This window comes from Cololabis saira, chromosome 10 (assembly GCF_033807715.1).
Source record: "Cololabis saira isolate AMF1-May2022 chromosome 10, fColSai1.1, whole genome shotgun sequence".
NCBI lineage: Eukaryota > Metazoa > Chordata > Actinopteri > Beloniformes > Belonidae > Cololabis > Cololabis saira.
The window spans coordinates 37,612,958-37,629,905 of NC_084596.1; the positions used below are offsets into that span (position 1 = coordinate 37,612,958).

General features: G+C 40.4%; 1 protein-coding gene across 1 annotated transcript in view; it reads left to right on the top strand.

The window, feature by feature from the left end:
* The window catches only part of pappa2 (pappalysin 2), an 88,607-nt gene that overhangs the window by 52,051 nt on the left and 19,608 nt on the right, over positions 1–16,948 (top strand). Inside the window, exons 21-24 of the mRNA XM_061732838.1 lie at positions 13,036–13,249; positions 14,449–14,617; positions 14,886–15,018; positions 15,535–15,656. Coding sequence (XP_061588822.1) covers positions 13,036–13,249; positions 14,449–14,617; positions 14,886–15,018; positions 15,535–15,656 — 638 coding nt within the window. The remainder of the gene's footprint in view (positions 1–13,035; positions 13,250–14,448; positions 14,618–14,885; positions 15,019–15,534; positions 15,657–16,948) is intronic.

Below are 16,948 nucleotides of genomic sequence, written 5' to 3' on the forward strand. Positions count from 1 at the left end.
TTATTTCATCTGTTGATATCCATTAACTCCTCTAGTGTGAAACAGTACAGGACTTCCACAATCATACACACTTTGTAAAATGTGCGAAGGGTGGTTTTGCATTGTCTTGTTGCCTTGGAAAATAGCTTTTGATTTGAATGATGAGCTAACATAAATATTGTAAAGATAACGAAGATATTTGATTAGGTAAGATTAAAGTAATCCAGAAAAAGCAGTATCTTCACAGTTCAATGGACTGTGCTCTTCTGGACCAAGATCTCCGATGTTGTTTCTGGGATATGCTGGAGCCAGTTTTTCCAGCTTAAGGACACTGTTCCAAGTGCTCCAACTATTATCAGCACCACTCCTGTCTTCACCTTCCAAATCTTCTCCATCTGCTCCTTTAAACCTTTGTACTTATCCAGTTTCTCGACCACCACTATGTCCGGTTGGTTAGCCATCACCAGTTTATCGGTTTAGATCTGGAAGTCCAGCAGGATCTTTTCCCTTTCATTCTCCACCACCCGTGGAGGTATCTCCCACCTTGACTTTGGGACTTTGGGACAACCCATATTAGGGCTGCACGATTCTGGACAAAATGAGAATCACGATTTTTTTGCTTAGAATTGAGATCACGATTCTCTCACGATTTTTTTCCAATATAAAATTTATTGCACTTATTACTTTAACTTTGCAACAGCTGAACAAAAATATAATAACAATAAACATCTCTTGTCTTCTTTACACAAACCTTTGAATAATTTAAACAATAATAACAATTTTGAACAATATTTGTTCCTCCCTGAGTTGAACACCCTTTCAGAAAGGGGACTTGTAACAGATCCTGTAGTTCTGAGGCAACAAATTATTCCTCTGGCTGCTTTTTGCTGTAACAGCTGACATTGAACATAAAAACAATAAACATCTCTCTTGTCTTTAAATAATTTTAACAATAACAATTTTAACAATATTTCTGTGCAATATGTGTCAGGTGAAGAGAAAGGTAGATGTTTCTCCAAATGTAATCCACAATCATTAACAAAATATAACAAACATGACAACATGATAGTTGACCATGACAGGACTACAACAACCTAGAACATAGGCCTAGTCCTTTTTTTATGCAGCCATCTTTAAAAAAAAAAAAAAAAAAAAAAAATTTTTTTTTTTTTTTTTTTTTTAAATCGTCGTCATTTGGAAATGAGATCGCGTTCAAGCATGAATCGAGATCGCGATTTTTTTACGATTAATCGTGCAGCCCTAACCCATATTCAGTGTAGATGTTTCTGTACACTATAACTGCCCCCTGGTTGTGTTGTGCCTTTACCTGCCAGCATCTTGCATCCTGCTATTATGTGCTGCTATTCTGGTGTGATAGACCCTGGCAAATATTGCTCTTGTGTTCAAGGCCTGTTCTTGTGCAGCCATGATTAATACCTCCGTGCAGTCCTTCAGTCCAGCCTTTCCCAGCCACTGGTAGGATTTCTCGATGTCAGCCACTTCTTCAATCTGCCAGTGGTACATGCTGTGCAAGGGCTTCTCTGTCCATGGTGGTTCCTCCTCCACATCTTCTTTTGCACTGGATTTCTGGGGCCTGAGAAATTCACTTAGCAGTTTATCTTTAGGGGCCGTTGTTGTTTTATCCTGGATGGTGGCTTTGACGATCAATAATCCGCAGCCTCTCACTTTCTGCTTTGTGTAGAGTGTCATGGTGGGGACCTTGGGATGAAATCCTTCATGCAGCGTGAGGAACTTCCTGGTCTTGATATCTGTGGCTTTCACCTTGTTGCAGGGCGAGTGCTACGGGGCCCGACCGACAGGATAGAGAGGACACGGAGTTTAGTGCAGAACCCTTTATTTAATCCACCGGAACCTCACACCCAGGACACACGTGCACAAGCACCACGACCAGCAGCAGCTTCCCAGTCCTCCTTGCAGCTTCTCTGTCTCTCCCTTATAAGGCTGGCAGGGTGGAGAGGCTGACGGGCCACACCTGTGTCCCGTCAGCCTGAGTGGCAGTAGCTCCTCCACCCTGCCACACATCTCTTCCTGTGGCCAGGTTACTATGCCAGTGGGTCACCTTATTATTGGCAGTTCCAATGTGTTGATGCCCTAGACTTTGTTCTTTCCGTTCAGCTGGCTCTTCAGGATCTGCCGGACTCTTTTCAGGTACTTGGCTGTGGCCAACTTCCTTGCAGCCTCCTTGTCGTTGCCATTTTCTTGTGGAATCCTCAGGTATTTTAACTGTCTTGAACATCCGATATGCTAGCTCACCCTCCTCAGTAGTGATCATCTTGCCCGTCTTGGACACCATTTGAGCGTGTTTATCCAGCCCGAATGACATGCCGATATCTCTGGTATATCCTCGTGAGGTGGATCTGTGAGTCGATATCGTGCTCACCTTCTGCGTACAGCTTGATGTCATCCATGTAGAGGAAGTGGCTGGTCATTGCTCCGATTCTGAACCGGTATCCATAGCCACTCTTTGTGATGATCTGGCTGAGAGGGTTCAGGCCTATGCAGAACGGCAGTGGTGTCAGAGCATCTCCTTGGTGTGTGCCGCACTTGATGGTGACTTGTGCAATTGGCTTTGAGTTGGCCTTAAGGGTAGTCTTCCACAGTCCCGTCGAGCTCTTTATGAAGGCTGTCACTGTCGTGTTGAGGACGTAGGCATTCCAGTATTCACAAGTTCATTGGTTTGGACCCATTGAGTCATAAGCATTCTTGTAGTCGATCAGGCAGTGCACAGATTGGTTTGCTACATCTCCCAGTTTTTGGCAACTCCCCTGTCGGCCAGTAGTTGGTGCTTGGGTACTCTGGTGTCCCTGCCAATTCTCTTCTGAGCTGACACTCATGTGAGGAGCCATGTGCCTACTTATGGCCGCTGTGATGCCTGACAGAAACTTCTGTGTTGTGCAGAGGCAGGTAATTGGCCGCTAGTTGGATGAGAGCGCCCCTTTCTGAGGGTCCTTCTGAATGAGGACTGTGCGGCCTTGGGTCACCGTTCTGGGTGGGTCCCATCTGTGAGCAGCTGGTACATTTGCACTGTTATGCACTCATGGAGTGCAGTCAGTTTCTTCAGTCAGTAGCTGTGGATCATGTCCGAGTCTGGTGCTGTCCAACTCTTCATACCCAAGAAGACTCTTTCTTGCTTGACTGCCGTTTGTGGTGGTAACTGGGTCTTGCTCTTGGAGAATTGTTTTGTTTTTGTTTGCATATATATTAATGGTTAATACCATGTTGGTAAGAACCTAAGGAATATATATATATATATATATATATATATATATATATATATGCATTTTTGATATAAAATACATATGATACATGTTTTAATCTATCACACATATTTTATTGAGATATATATATGTATATATATATATATATATATATATATATATATATATATATATATATATATATATACACAAACCGGATTCGGTTGAAGTTGGGAAATTGTGTAAAATGTAAATAAAAACAAAACACAATGATTTGACAATCCTTCTCAACCAATATTAAATTCAATACACTACAAAGACAACATATTTAATGCTCAAACTCATAAACTTTATTTTATTTTTGAAATAATAATTAACTTAGAATTTCATGGCTGCAACACGTGCAGTAGAAGTTGGGAAAGGGCATGTTTACCACTTCGTTACATCACCTTTCTTTTTTTTTTTAATAAATCTCTTTTATTGTTTTTTCACGTTTTAAATACAAACATAACAGTGAAACAAATACATCACACCTTTACATGCACATGTACACGTTCGGCAGTAATGTGATTAGCTCTTGCATCCTAGAGATACATATGATGTAGTATAGAAACATACTGTACACATACACATATACACGTACATAAACACACACACACACACACACACACACACACACACACACACACACACACACACACACACACACACACGTGGGTTCTGTGCAACAAAACAAAACAAAAAAAAAAAAAAAAAAAAAAAAAAAAGAAAAAAACGGGTGGGGTCAAATCCTTTCCTTCCATTTGGGGTTAAAATGTTTCTGGTTTTGCCATCGGGCTATGTTTTATTGTTAAAGTGATCAATGAATGGCTGCCAAACCTCGTAGAACTTTCTCTCTTGATTCTTCAATACAAATCTGATTTTCTCCAGCTCTAAATGTCTCATGACATCAGTCATAAGATTTGAATAGGTTGGTGCTGCCTTTTGCTTCCAGTTCAGTAAAATCAATCTTCGCGCAAGTATACTGACAAACAAAACGATGCGATCTTCAACGTTACTTCTTGTCATATTCTGGTCAATGATTCCCAAAACCGCCACCAACGGGTCTGCATCGATAGGCCTCCCTAAAATACAGGATAGTGTTTTAAAAATAGAATCCCAATAATTTGATAGTTTGGGACAGCTCCAGAACATATGCCCTAGTGTTGCTGGTCCAAGCCCACACCTGTCACATGAAGGATCCACTGAGGGGAAGATTTTATGAAGTTTTTGTTTTGACCAATGTCAAAAGCGATGTATTATTTTAAATTGCAGGAGGCCATGTCTTGCACATATTGAAGAGCTATGAGTTCGTTCTAAGGCTTTCTGCCATTGTCCTTCTGTGATCTCGCTGCCTAGGTCCTCCTGCCAGGCTGTCCTTAAATGGTCTAGTGTAGTTTCATCAGTCAAGCTAGATAAATTCTCATAAGACTTGGATATCCCTCCCTTTTTAAAGGGGTCTTGCGTAAGTATCAGTTCCATTGAGGATTGGGTGGGAGCGCGTGGATATGCTGGGTTATTCTGGATAACAAAACTTCTCATCTGCAAGTATTTATGAAACTGTGATCTCGAAATATTGTATTTTTCCTGTATCTGTCCAAATGATGGAAACGTCTGCTCTATGAACATGTCCAAGAAATTGTGAATACCTTTGTCATACCATTCTCTAAACACCGTGTTGTTAAATGAAGGCGCGAATGAGTGATTTTTGGTAAGAGGACATCGAAGGGAGCAAGACTGCCAACCGTAGAATTTCCGAATCTGGGACCAAATCTTCAGGGAGTGGGAAACAACCGGGTTAGATAATGATTTAGGGTGCACCGTTTGCAGAGCTGACAGCAGCATGGCTGGAAGAGAAGACGGGTGACAACAAGCATTTTCTATGTTTAACCATATCGGGGGTCTATTTTGTAGCCAGTACGTCATCATGTTGATATTACACGCCCAATAGAATAATTTAAAATTTGGCAACCCCATGCCCCCTACTGATTTTGGTCTCTGTAAAAAGGTCATTTTTAATCGAGGCTTCTTCTTGTCCCATATAAATTCTGTTATCATTTTATCTATTGTGTGAAAGAAACCTTTTTTAATACAAATGGGAATACACTGGAATAGAAAAAGAAACTTTGGGAGGACAGTCATTTTGATTATGTTTATTCGGCCTGCTAGTGTTATGGGAATGTGAGACCATCTCTGCAGGTCTTCTGTTGTATTGACCAGTAGTTTTTGAAAATTCTCCCTGTGGAGATCTGCAAAGGTTTTAGTAACATTGACACCTAAATACTTAAACTGAGTTGAAATCTTAAAGGGTAATTTGTCAAAAAGACATTGGTTGTTTGCATTTATTGGGAATAAGATGCTCTTGCTCATATTTATTTTGTATCCTGATATCTGGCCAAATTTATTCAAAATTGAAACTATTGTGGGGACTGATTTAGCGGGGTCAGAGATGTATATTAATAAATCGTCCGCGAATAACGAGACTCTATGTTCCTCGCCTCCTCTATGTATCCCTTCATATTCCTTTGCTGAGCGCAGAGCAATCGCGAGAGGTTCTATTGCCAGCGCAAAAAGCAGTGGCGATAACGGGCATCCCTGTCTTGTGGAACGTGTTAAGCCAAAGTATTTAGATCTAATTTTATTCGTCTGAACTGCAGCCATTGGAGATTTATAAAGGAGTTTGACCCATGAAATATAATTTGAGCCATAACCAAACTTCGACAGGGCCGAGAAGAGATAATCCCACTGGACCCTGTCAAAAGCTTTCTCCGCATCCACTGATAGCAAGATTTCGGAGGATGGGCCAGAGTTGGATGTGTATATAATATTGAATAGCCTACGTATGTTGTGGGTCATCTGTCTATTTTTAATAAAACCTGTTTGGTCTTCATGAACTATCGTTGGAAGTGTATTTTCTAGTCTAATTGCCAGTATCTTTGCCAGAATTTTGGTGTCGACATTCAATAAACTGACAGGTCTGTAAGATGCCGCTTCTAATGGGTCTTTACCCTTTTTGTGTATTAGTGATATTGTTGCTTGATAGAATGTTGTGGGAAGAAAGCCTCCTTCAAATGATTCACTGAAAACTTTCAGAAGGAGGGGTGCGACCTCATTAACGAATGCCTTATAGAATTCGGGTGTGTAACCATCTGGGCCCGGTGCTTTCGAGCCCTGTAAGCTTCGTATTGCTAAGGTAACCTCCTGTAAAGTTATAGGCTCCTCCAGTAAATGTCTATCCTTCTCACAAATAGAGGGAACCTTCAAGTCATCAAGAAACTCCTGTATAGTCACACAGTCTGATGTTGTTTCTGTTGTATATAGCTTAGTATAAAATTGCTCAAATTCTTGATTTATTTCCAATTGGTCCTTTGTCAAATTCCCAGAGCGGGTGCGAATTTCAGTTATGTGTCTAGATGCCTCAGATACTCTTATCTGGAGTGCTAGTTGTCTTCCTATCTTATCCCCGTGTTCATAGTAGTTATGTTTGGAACGTTGTATTAATTTAGTAGTTTCAGATGTGGAGAGAAGATTGAATTCAGTTTGCAGACTTGTCCTCTTTGTAAGCAGGTCAGGAGTAGGAGACTCTGCATAGTGTCTATCCACTTCAATAAGCTGTCCTTCTATATCTTTTCTTAGTTTTTTCTTTGTTTTGGCCAACTGAACAGAGTAGGAGATAATTTGACCCCGAACATATGCTTTTAGGGCTTCCCACACTATGCCTTTCGATACGTCTGGGGTGTCGTTTGTCTGCATATAAAAAGATATTTGGGATCTAATAAAGTCCACATGGGCTTCATTGGTTAATAACCCATTATCCATACGCCATATTTTAGGAGAATGTTTACAGGGAAAATTTAAATGTAGCTTTAGTGGGGCATGGTCGGATAAAACAATGGCCTCATAATCTATATATTTCACTGCTGTAAGTAGTCTTGAGTCTAAAAAGAAATAGTCGATCCTCGAGAAGGACTTATGCGGCTGTGAGAAAAAGGAATATTTTCGTTGGTTCTGGTTAGCATGTCTCCACACATCTATTGCATTAACTGACTTCAAGTAGTTTTGTAGCCGGTTAGCCGATTTAGATAGAGACTGCTTTTTATTCGATGATCTGTCAAGAACCGGATCCATCACAAAATTAAAATCGCCACCTAAAACTAGGTTGTGGGTGTGAATATTGGGTAAGGAAGCTAGTACTGACCCGATAAACCTTTCATCATCAAAGTTAGGTGCATAAATATTAGCTAGAATTATGGGAGTGTTATATATCTCACCAGTTACTATTATATATCTGCCATTAGAATCGGAGATTATGTCGGACGTAATAAAGGGAATATTTTTTCTAATTATGATCGCAGCTCCACGTGACTTAGAATTAAATCTAGAATGGAATACATGTCCCACCCAATTCTTATTGAGTTGTTTATGTGCGTTGTTTTTGAGATGTGTTTCTTGTAAGAAGGCTATGTCTGCTCCCAAACTCTGCAGATGTGATGGCCGTTTAGATGGTCCTGAATCCGCATGGAGGAAAGAAAAAAACAAAGTTGAAAAGGAATAGACAAACAAACCCACACAAAACATGTACGTGTCCTAAATCCTAAGGAACATTCAAATTCTGAACTTAAAAACTTCACATCTACCCGTCCCCCCCCCCAACCCTTCCCGAACAAGTGGTGGGGGAAAAAAGAGCTTATCAAAAACCAAAGGCACCGTGCCTTGTAGCCCACCTCCAGGAGGGAGCTAAAACATTTAAAAACAAGAAAAACAAATAAGCAACAACCAAACATAGACTTTGTCTCCAAGCTCCTTTTTAAATATATATATATATTCTTTTATTTTTTTTTTGTTTTATTTTTAAACCTCCAAACTCAGGTTTTTCACTGTATTTATAACAACCAAGGTTCAGAAAATTAAGTAGCTAATGTTTTCCTCTCTCAGCAACAACTGTCAAATTAGATCAAAAATCTATTATGGGTTTATATAGAGCGGGCACCAGGGGGCGCAGTCTTAACGTGAGAGATACATACTAGCAAAAAATAAAATAAAAAACTACTCAACCCATTAAATTAAGTGTTTCAATTCGAATGTAAGTCATCTACAGCTTTAGCAAAAAGGACATCAGATTCAGTTTATCACTACTTGCTCTTAGATGTCAGTCCTTTTTGGCCATCTTCTGGTTGTAGAACTCCTCTGCAGCCGCGGGGGAATTAAAGGAGTGTCTGATTCCGTCCACACTGACAGCCAGCCTGGCCGGGTAGAATAAGCTGTACGTGATATTGGCCTCACGGAGTTTTCTCTTAACTTGATTGAAGGCAGCGCGTTGTTTTGCGACTTCCGGGCTCATGTCCGGGAAGATGTGTATCTGCTCTCCTCTGAATGACAGCCGTCCTTTAGCCTTGCCCAGGTCCAGTATCTTCTGTCTATCTGTGTAATAGTGAAGGCGGACGAGGATGGGGCGGGGTCTTTCTCCGCTGGTCGGTCGCGGGGCGAGCGTGCGGTGCGCCCGGTCGATTACCAATGGGGACCTGAATTTGTCGGCTCCGAGCACCGCGGGGAATAAATCCGTGAGGAATCTGATCATGTCGCTCCCTTCAGCTCCCTCTGCAACACCAACCACCCGCACATTTTGTCTCCTGCTCCGGTTTTCAAGATCCTGACACTTTTCCTGCATTTTCTTATAATCCTTCATGATTAGCTGTTGTGCCTCCTCCAGCGCGGTTACTCTATTCATGGTGTCGTTCAGCGTGGTTTCAATCTCCTTTTGTGTGTTAGCCGTCTCAGCCTGCGAGGAGCGGAGCTGTGTCAGCTCACCGGTCAGTTCTTCTTGTAAAGCTCGGATGTCGGCGGTTGTCTGCGCGCGGAGAGACTCGATGTCCTTTTTAACTCCCTGAGACGATGCCATGATTTCAGCCTTTATCTGTGTCAGCACCGCTTCTCTGGAAGTTTGAAGTTCCTCTCGGAGCATCTTCAGGGAGAGCGCGGCCTCGGGGGCAGGTGTCATGCCTTGTGGGGTCGCTGCTGCTCTGTCGGCCATGCTGAGGCTGCCTCGTGTGAACGGAGTTATATTTTGCTGTAATTGTGTCCCTTGTTGTTTCCCTTTTCGTGCGGACATATCACAATTATGTTACCAAGAGGTTAAAGACTGAGGTTCTGTTCCGTTTTCTCGGTTTTGGAGGTTTTAAAAGTACTTAAATAATATGTGCTAGTTGGAGCTCTCTACCTCTGCTGCTTACTCCATCGAGCGGAGACCGGAAGCCCTCACCTTTCTTTTTAATAACACTCAAATGTTTTGGAAGAGAGGAGACTAATTGTCTTAGCTTCTCATGTAGAATTCTTTCCCATTCTTGCTTGATGAACCGCTTCAGTTGTCCAACAGTCCGGGGTCTTCTCTGTCGTATTTTATTCTTCATAATGCGCCACACATTTTCAATGTGAGACAGGTCTGGACTGCAAGCGGGCCAGGGGAGAACCTGGACTCTTTTACTTCCAAGCCACGCTGTTGTAACACGTGCAGGATGTGGCTTGGCATTGTCTTGCTGAAATAAGCAGCGGCGTACATGAAAAAGACGTCGCTTGGATGGCAGCATATGTTGCTCCAAAATCTGTATGTACTTTTCAGCATTTATGTTCCTTCACAGAAATGTAAGTCACCCATGCCATGGGAACTAATGCACCCCCATACCTTCACAGATGCTTTTGAACTTTGCGTTGATAACAGTCCGGATGGTTCTGCTTCCTCTTTGGTCCGGAGGACACGACGTCCAGTGTTTCCAAAAACTATTTGAAAAGTGGACTCATCAGACCACAAAACACTTTTCCATTGTGCATCAGTCCATTTTACATGAGCTCTGACCCAGATAACCCGGCGGCGTTTCTGGATGTTGTTCATAACCGGCTTTTGCTTTGCATGGTAGAGTTTTAACCCACACTTACTGATGTAGTGATGAACTGCATTTACTGACAGTGGTTTTCTGAAGTTTTCCTGAGCCCATTTGGTGATATCCTTTACATACTCATGTCGGTTTTTAAGGCAGTGCCGTCTGAGGGATCGAAGGTCACGGTCATTCAGTCTTGGTTTCCGGCCGTGGCGCTTACGTGCAGTGATTTCACCAGATTCTCTGAACCTTTTGATGATATTATGGACTGTAGATGTTGAAATCCCTAAATTCCTTGCAATTTTGCTTTGAGAAATCTTGTTCTTAAACTGTTCAACTATTTTCTCACACAGTTGTGGACAAAGTGGTGACCCTCGCCCCATCCGTGCTTGTGAATGACTGAGCATGTTTGGGGAGGCTCCTTTTATACCCAATCATGGTACCCACCTGTTCCCAATTAGCCTGATCACATGTGGGATGTTCCAAATAGGTGTTTGATGAACTTTTCTCAGCTTTCTCAGTATTTTTTGCCACCTTTCCCAACTTCTACTGGACGTGTTGCAGCCATGAAATTCTAAGTTAATTATTATTTGGCAAAAAACAATTAAGTTTATTAGTTTGAACATTAAATATGTTGTGTTTGTAGTGTATTCAATTGAATATGGGTTGAGAAAGATTTTCAAATCGTTGTATTTTGTTTTTATTTACATTTTACGCAATTTCCCAATCCGGTTTGTACATACATACATACACACATATATATACTTTTTTTTATGTGAAGCGGAGGGGGGGGTGACATCTTGGAGATTTCGTCAGCTCTTAGATCCACTAACCATGGAGCATTGGTGTTCTGTATTATCTCCCTCTCCCACATACATTTTCAGTATTTCTCAGTCCCAGCCTTGGTAAGGGGTCACGTCGGCTTAAGCCATCCAATTTAGTAATGATCTTGCTTCTCAGGTCCGATGCATTTGTATTCATGTTATCTTGGCATTTTGAAGGGGCATGGTACCCATACTTTGAGGGTGGGGAGGATGAAATATCCCTCCTGACCTTACGTCTTGCCGTAGCATCGTTGACGATTTTGTGAGCCGAGGAATGTGGCTGCAGTTGTTGCCCTGACCCTGATTCTAACCCCTACCAGTGGCGGGATTCGAACCCGGGTCTTCGGTACCAAATAATATGCACTATCTTCCAAAGTTACAGTTTAAACAAGAACTTTAATTTTTAGTCTCACAATTTAGAACTGGAGGCACTTTTAGGCCGGGGGACGAACATTGTTCATGTGAAGGATTCAAGACATGAGTAACTGATATAATATACATTGGACATGCCATTTACAAAATCCTTCTCAATCAGTCTTGCTCCTCAAATGTCTTCTTTACTCAGTTTTAAGGCATTTTAGATGTTATGTGGATTTTTCTCTCTGAAATTCAGTATGAATGTAAAAAGTCAACATGGAATATTCCTTTCGCCTGCACATGCTAGTTCAAACATGCCACAGTTCCCCCTGCTAAGATGTCCACGATGTTTCCTAAAAGATCACTTGCAACAGAAACACTGAACAAGCGGTGCCTGTTGCATGCAGAAACTAGAATATTACAGTACACACAAGTGAAAAAAATCATTACTCCTTTTTTTCTTTTCTAGCAATCCCAGTTACGCAGTGTAATAGACGAGCTTAATGTCCACACACTTGTGACTGTGGTTGGAAAGCCACACTTAAATGTCAATGGAGTCAGCAATACGAGACACATATTCCCATCTGAAAAAGCACAAATATAATTCAATTTGTGGTTTTTGATTCAGTGAAATACATTTAAAGGCCATCATGCATCACTCAGCATTAAAAGAACACAGTGCATTTCACAAAAATGTGCTCAGTACTCAGCAGCTGTAACATATTTTGATTATCACAACACTCCTGATTTTTAAATACCTTAAAAACACATGTTGCCATGTTAAAGATTAATTATATTTTAGAGCCACTAAAAATGTAAATGGTTTATGGTGCTGTGATTTTCCATGTGACATAACAATGCTTCCATTGGGTTTTACAGGCATAAAAAATTTAAGCTTTTGGCAAAGCTGAAGCTTGATTTTCCTCATAACGGTGCAAGACTGAGCAATTAAACAAATCCAGAATGTTTGTTTGAACAGAAGTCCATTTATGATTTTCTGAACAATTCGTCTTTCATGTACTTTCTTGTGTTTTAGAGTGTAGGACATTTACTTTAAATACTGAAGAATTATTCGGTATTTTGCAATCTTCCTAAGTAATCTTCAGTTAATCTTCCTGTAATGAAAAAAAAATCTTTGCTGGAATTTTATTATTATTATTAAGGTTATATTTAGTTTTTGTTTCTCGGTTATGGTGGACATCCTTCTATTTCTTACATCTCAGCCACTCTGCTGCCAGGAGACCTTTTCATCCCGCAACATTTCTGTTTATTAATCAATCAGCAAAACACACGCACATGCATGCACGCTCCTTTTTGTAGGTCCCTTTCACATACTGGTTTAAATTACCTAGTTCAGTTGGGTTTACACAAACTGACTAGAAAAAAACATTTTGGGAAAAACGAATTAGTATTAAAAGGAACCAGTAGTCTCAAATCACCATATGTGGTTACACAGGCGGCTGTGAAAATAAAATGACGCTCTCTCCAGCACAATTTGCAGTAGTAGTGCTGTGAAAACTCACAGTAAATGACCTACCTGAAGTTACTGTTTTCTACGTTCCAGTTAACATAATCTAATTTCTGATTTCATTACGCCATCTCAAAACTTTGATAACCACATGTATAACACTGCAGCATTACAGAGGCTTAGAGTAACATGCAGGCACAAAGAAAAATAACATTACTATATTCAATTCATTCCAGATTCCTATGGGCTTCCTTTGATTGTCGGTTTCTCCCCTTCAGGTAACAATGATAGGTTGGTCTGTTTGGAGGATGGCCTGTGGTCTTTCCCAGAAGCTTACTGCAAGATAGAGTGTCCAGAGGTTCCAAACATACTTAACGCCAGACTGCTTACAGCAAACTGTCTGGCTTCAGGGCATGATGTTGGCTCCATCTGCCACTACAAATGCAAACCAGGCTTTTATGTATTATGGAGCCTCAAAAAGAAGACGCCAAGGTAGGTGCTATTGGGAGATCAGCAGACAGTCCCCCTTTTTTTCTTTTAATGTACATGTACATTGTGCTAGTTTGCGTAGATAGCAAGCAAATCCAGTTTTTAATTACAAATACCTCCTTGCATAATGGAGGAAATTCCTTCTTACCTTAATTTTACAAGATTCCCGTTATACACTGCCAAAAAGAAGAAAAGGATCTTTGATTTAGGTATTTTACATGTAGGTGTAACAATGCATCACATGAAGAGCCAAAGCCCTGAAGGGCCAGGTTTTAAATATCAATGGGCACCATTTTAAGAGGTATTTCTCGGCCCGTCAGCTGCATAACTATATCCAGTTTTGGAACAAACTCCCATTAGGGTCCAATAAAATATGTACCGCTGCTAACATGGCCTCTTCATTGCTTTGCCAGTTGCATTCACTGAGTTAACTGCTCATTACTGAACATAATTCCTGTGTTAGTAATGAGATGTGGGTTTCCAAGTAGGAGACATAGCCTCAACGGTGCGCTTATATTATCCCTACTCTTTCTTGACACTTTTCAGTCTATAATGATAGCAGTGAAGGTGTTCAGTTCATGATTGATATAGATACGTATAACTGCCGTGTTTTCTTGTTTCTGTGTAATGCAGTTTAACCCTTGCAAGACCTCAGAGGAACTGAGGGCCTTCGCGCTGACTTGGGTCATTTTGACATTAACATTAGTGCCTTGCAAGGGTTAATAAATATCTAACAAGCCAATAATGGACCATTGTAAAAAGCCATTCAAAATATACATTTATGTTATATTTCCATCTCACAAGGTGAAAAACTATTTAATCAAATCTCTATTTTTAAGCTGATTGTATTTATGAGTTATACCATCATAAATATATGTATAAACATTTTAATGACCCATGATGCTTATTAGTCCAACAGTGAATTGGAACTGCAGCAGCTCTTAAAGGCTCTAAAACAGGCTGTTTTACTCTTTCCTTTGACGCACGTACCCATATAAATACACCCTGAATGCGCCACACAGGAGATCGTTTTACTATACGATGCAACACTCAGTTTGTTTTGGGTTATTGAAATGTTAAAAGTAAAGAGTTTGTTATGATAAATCTCTGTGCGTCAAATGTGACATTCAGTGTTTTAAATAGTGCGTGTCAGTTATGGCTGTAGATACAAGCGTGTGTGCGTTCACTCCTGTTGTTTTTAGGAAGTACTTCAGGTTGGAATGCCGAGATGGAGGGCAGTGGGAGGAAAATGGCTGCGAGCCGATAAACTGCCCAGCCCTGCCTGACGTGTTTCAAGGCATGTACACCTGCACCAACGGCTTGTACTACAACACCGTCTGCACCCTGAAGTGCCCAAACACCACGGAAAATGTGAGATTTCAACACACTCATGTGACTATAAAGTCAGTTTTAGCTCAGCTGGTTGTGTTACTTGAATTTTAATCACTGTTGTAATTTTAAAAGGAACTGAACTCCGTATCACTGTTAAAATGCAGCCTAAATATTAAGTAATATATAATTGTGTTACACACTTATTTATAAAAGCTAACTCATCTAATTACATTTTGTCTTGGTGGCTTTGGTGGCTACTGTAGCTGCCAGTATCAGTTACATATTTAGTGTGTGTGTCTGTTTCCAGAGAGAAATTCGATGCACTAAGGACGGCAAGTGGACAGGAGAGTTCACGATGTGCTCGTCGGTGCAGGAAACCTGCTCGTCTCCTCCAGACCTCAACTCTGTCGAGTACAGCTGTGAGCAGGGACTGGACATCGGTGGGTGCAGTGTTCTTTTACAAATGCAGCAAATGAACATTTCTGATTATTTTCTCTCCCCTCTGTCAAGCATAGTCACAAGACGTTTTAAAAATAAAAAAAATGAAGGGGGTAGAGTAACTTTCTGTAAACACCTTTAATCTTTTCATGTTTCCTTTTTCCAGTCAGAGCACTCCTTAATTTTCTGTTACATATTTCGATTTCAATTTCAATCATAAATCTTGAAAGAAATGTGATTTTCATTCAAACATTGTCAAACAAAACAATAAATAAATTGTTGAACAGTTGGATTTTTTAATGGACTAGTAGACCTGTATTTTTTATACAATCATAAGGCAGATGTGGTTTCATCAAAAGCGATTCCAGGCACCTGTCTTAGACAGGTGTGGGACCTTATATTTATTTCTTTTTTCTTAGTTAAAGTAAAAGCACAGAGATGTATTGAGGAGGAAACACAGACAAACAGATTATATTGCATTAACAGGGGCACGGATTTTACACTTGATTTCCTTGCAGGTTCTGTGTGCTACCCAACATGCGTTGTTGCGCTGGGCATGGACCTGCACGACCCCGTGGTCCTTCCCAACGGCACTACTGCAGAAACTTTGAAGCACTGGATGCTGCCCACCAAAGTCCAGGTGAGACCCCTTAGAACAGTCTATTTAGTTTTGACCACCATTATTTTTGATAAAGTAATTTTTTTAATAGATAGACATAATGACATTGAGGCCCATTATGGATATTTTAGGTAATTTATCTTAAGTGCAGTAATATAGGTATACTTAATAAAGTGGCCGTAAGGTTCTGTATTTATGTCCGGTCATTTATAAAAGCTCTTAGTTTTCTCTTTGCAGTTGTAAAAATGTATAACAACAAGTCTACACAATATTTGGAGACTTGTTAAGATCTTGGTCAAAAAGTGCAGTGCAGACATCCAACATCCAGCACACTATTCATATTCATCTTAATCACCTTAATCTTAGTTTCACTGCCCAAATAAATTCTAAAAAACGACTAATAATAAACTCAAATAAACTCTTCACTGTCCCTCCACAGAAATCATAAGTGGAGTTAGACTTGCATAATTCTACTTTCATCTTGGTCTGCGATTTAATGGAACCCTGCAAATCTCAACGGCTCACTGAAGGGCATACTTTCACCCCCCAACACCACCACACATACACACACAAACAAAATCTTAGTTGCTACACTTTATTAAAATGTACAAATAGGTTGTGTAACTACTTGCAGCTGTTTCAGTTTGTTTCTTCTTTCATGGTGAGGCTGGATGTGATGGAAAAAAAGCTGTATTTGTTTAAATAACTGCTACTGGTGAAGGGATGGTGGTTTTGGAAACTCATGCTTTTATGAAACTGTGGCTGTTTTGCTCACTTGCTGCCATAAGACTAGTTGAGGCTGTCATGAAAGCTGATCCGCCAACAAAGAGGGCTGTCTTTTTTCTTCTAAACAACACAATATTCATCAGAATTAATAATTAATCCAAACATCTGCTGCTCGGAACAACAACAGTAGCAAACTGAGCTGTTGCTCCAGTGTGACTCATCTTTACCAATAAGCACAGAGCTTTAACCTCCAGTGAAGCTACAGAGTCACCACTGTTTTTGGTCTTCATTCACTTTTATTTAGAAAAAAAAATACAAAAAAGCCCAAAATTCTGGCTTGGTAAAACTTGATTGATAAAATTTAAATTGATAAAACCTTTTGTAAATAGTGGCATTTTTTCATTGTTATTTTCTGTAGAAAAGGATAAGTAGAGAAAAAAAACAAACTGAAACACTCTGGACAGTTTTCTGGCCATGTCCTTGAGCTGATATCGTCTGTCCCGTAGAAAAAGTATAAATTACTTTCAGTTGATGAAATGAGAAATGTTTCCAGAGTTTGAGTGCTCCTCCGTACCTGTGGAGTGTTA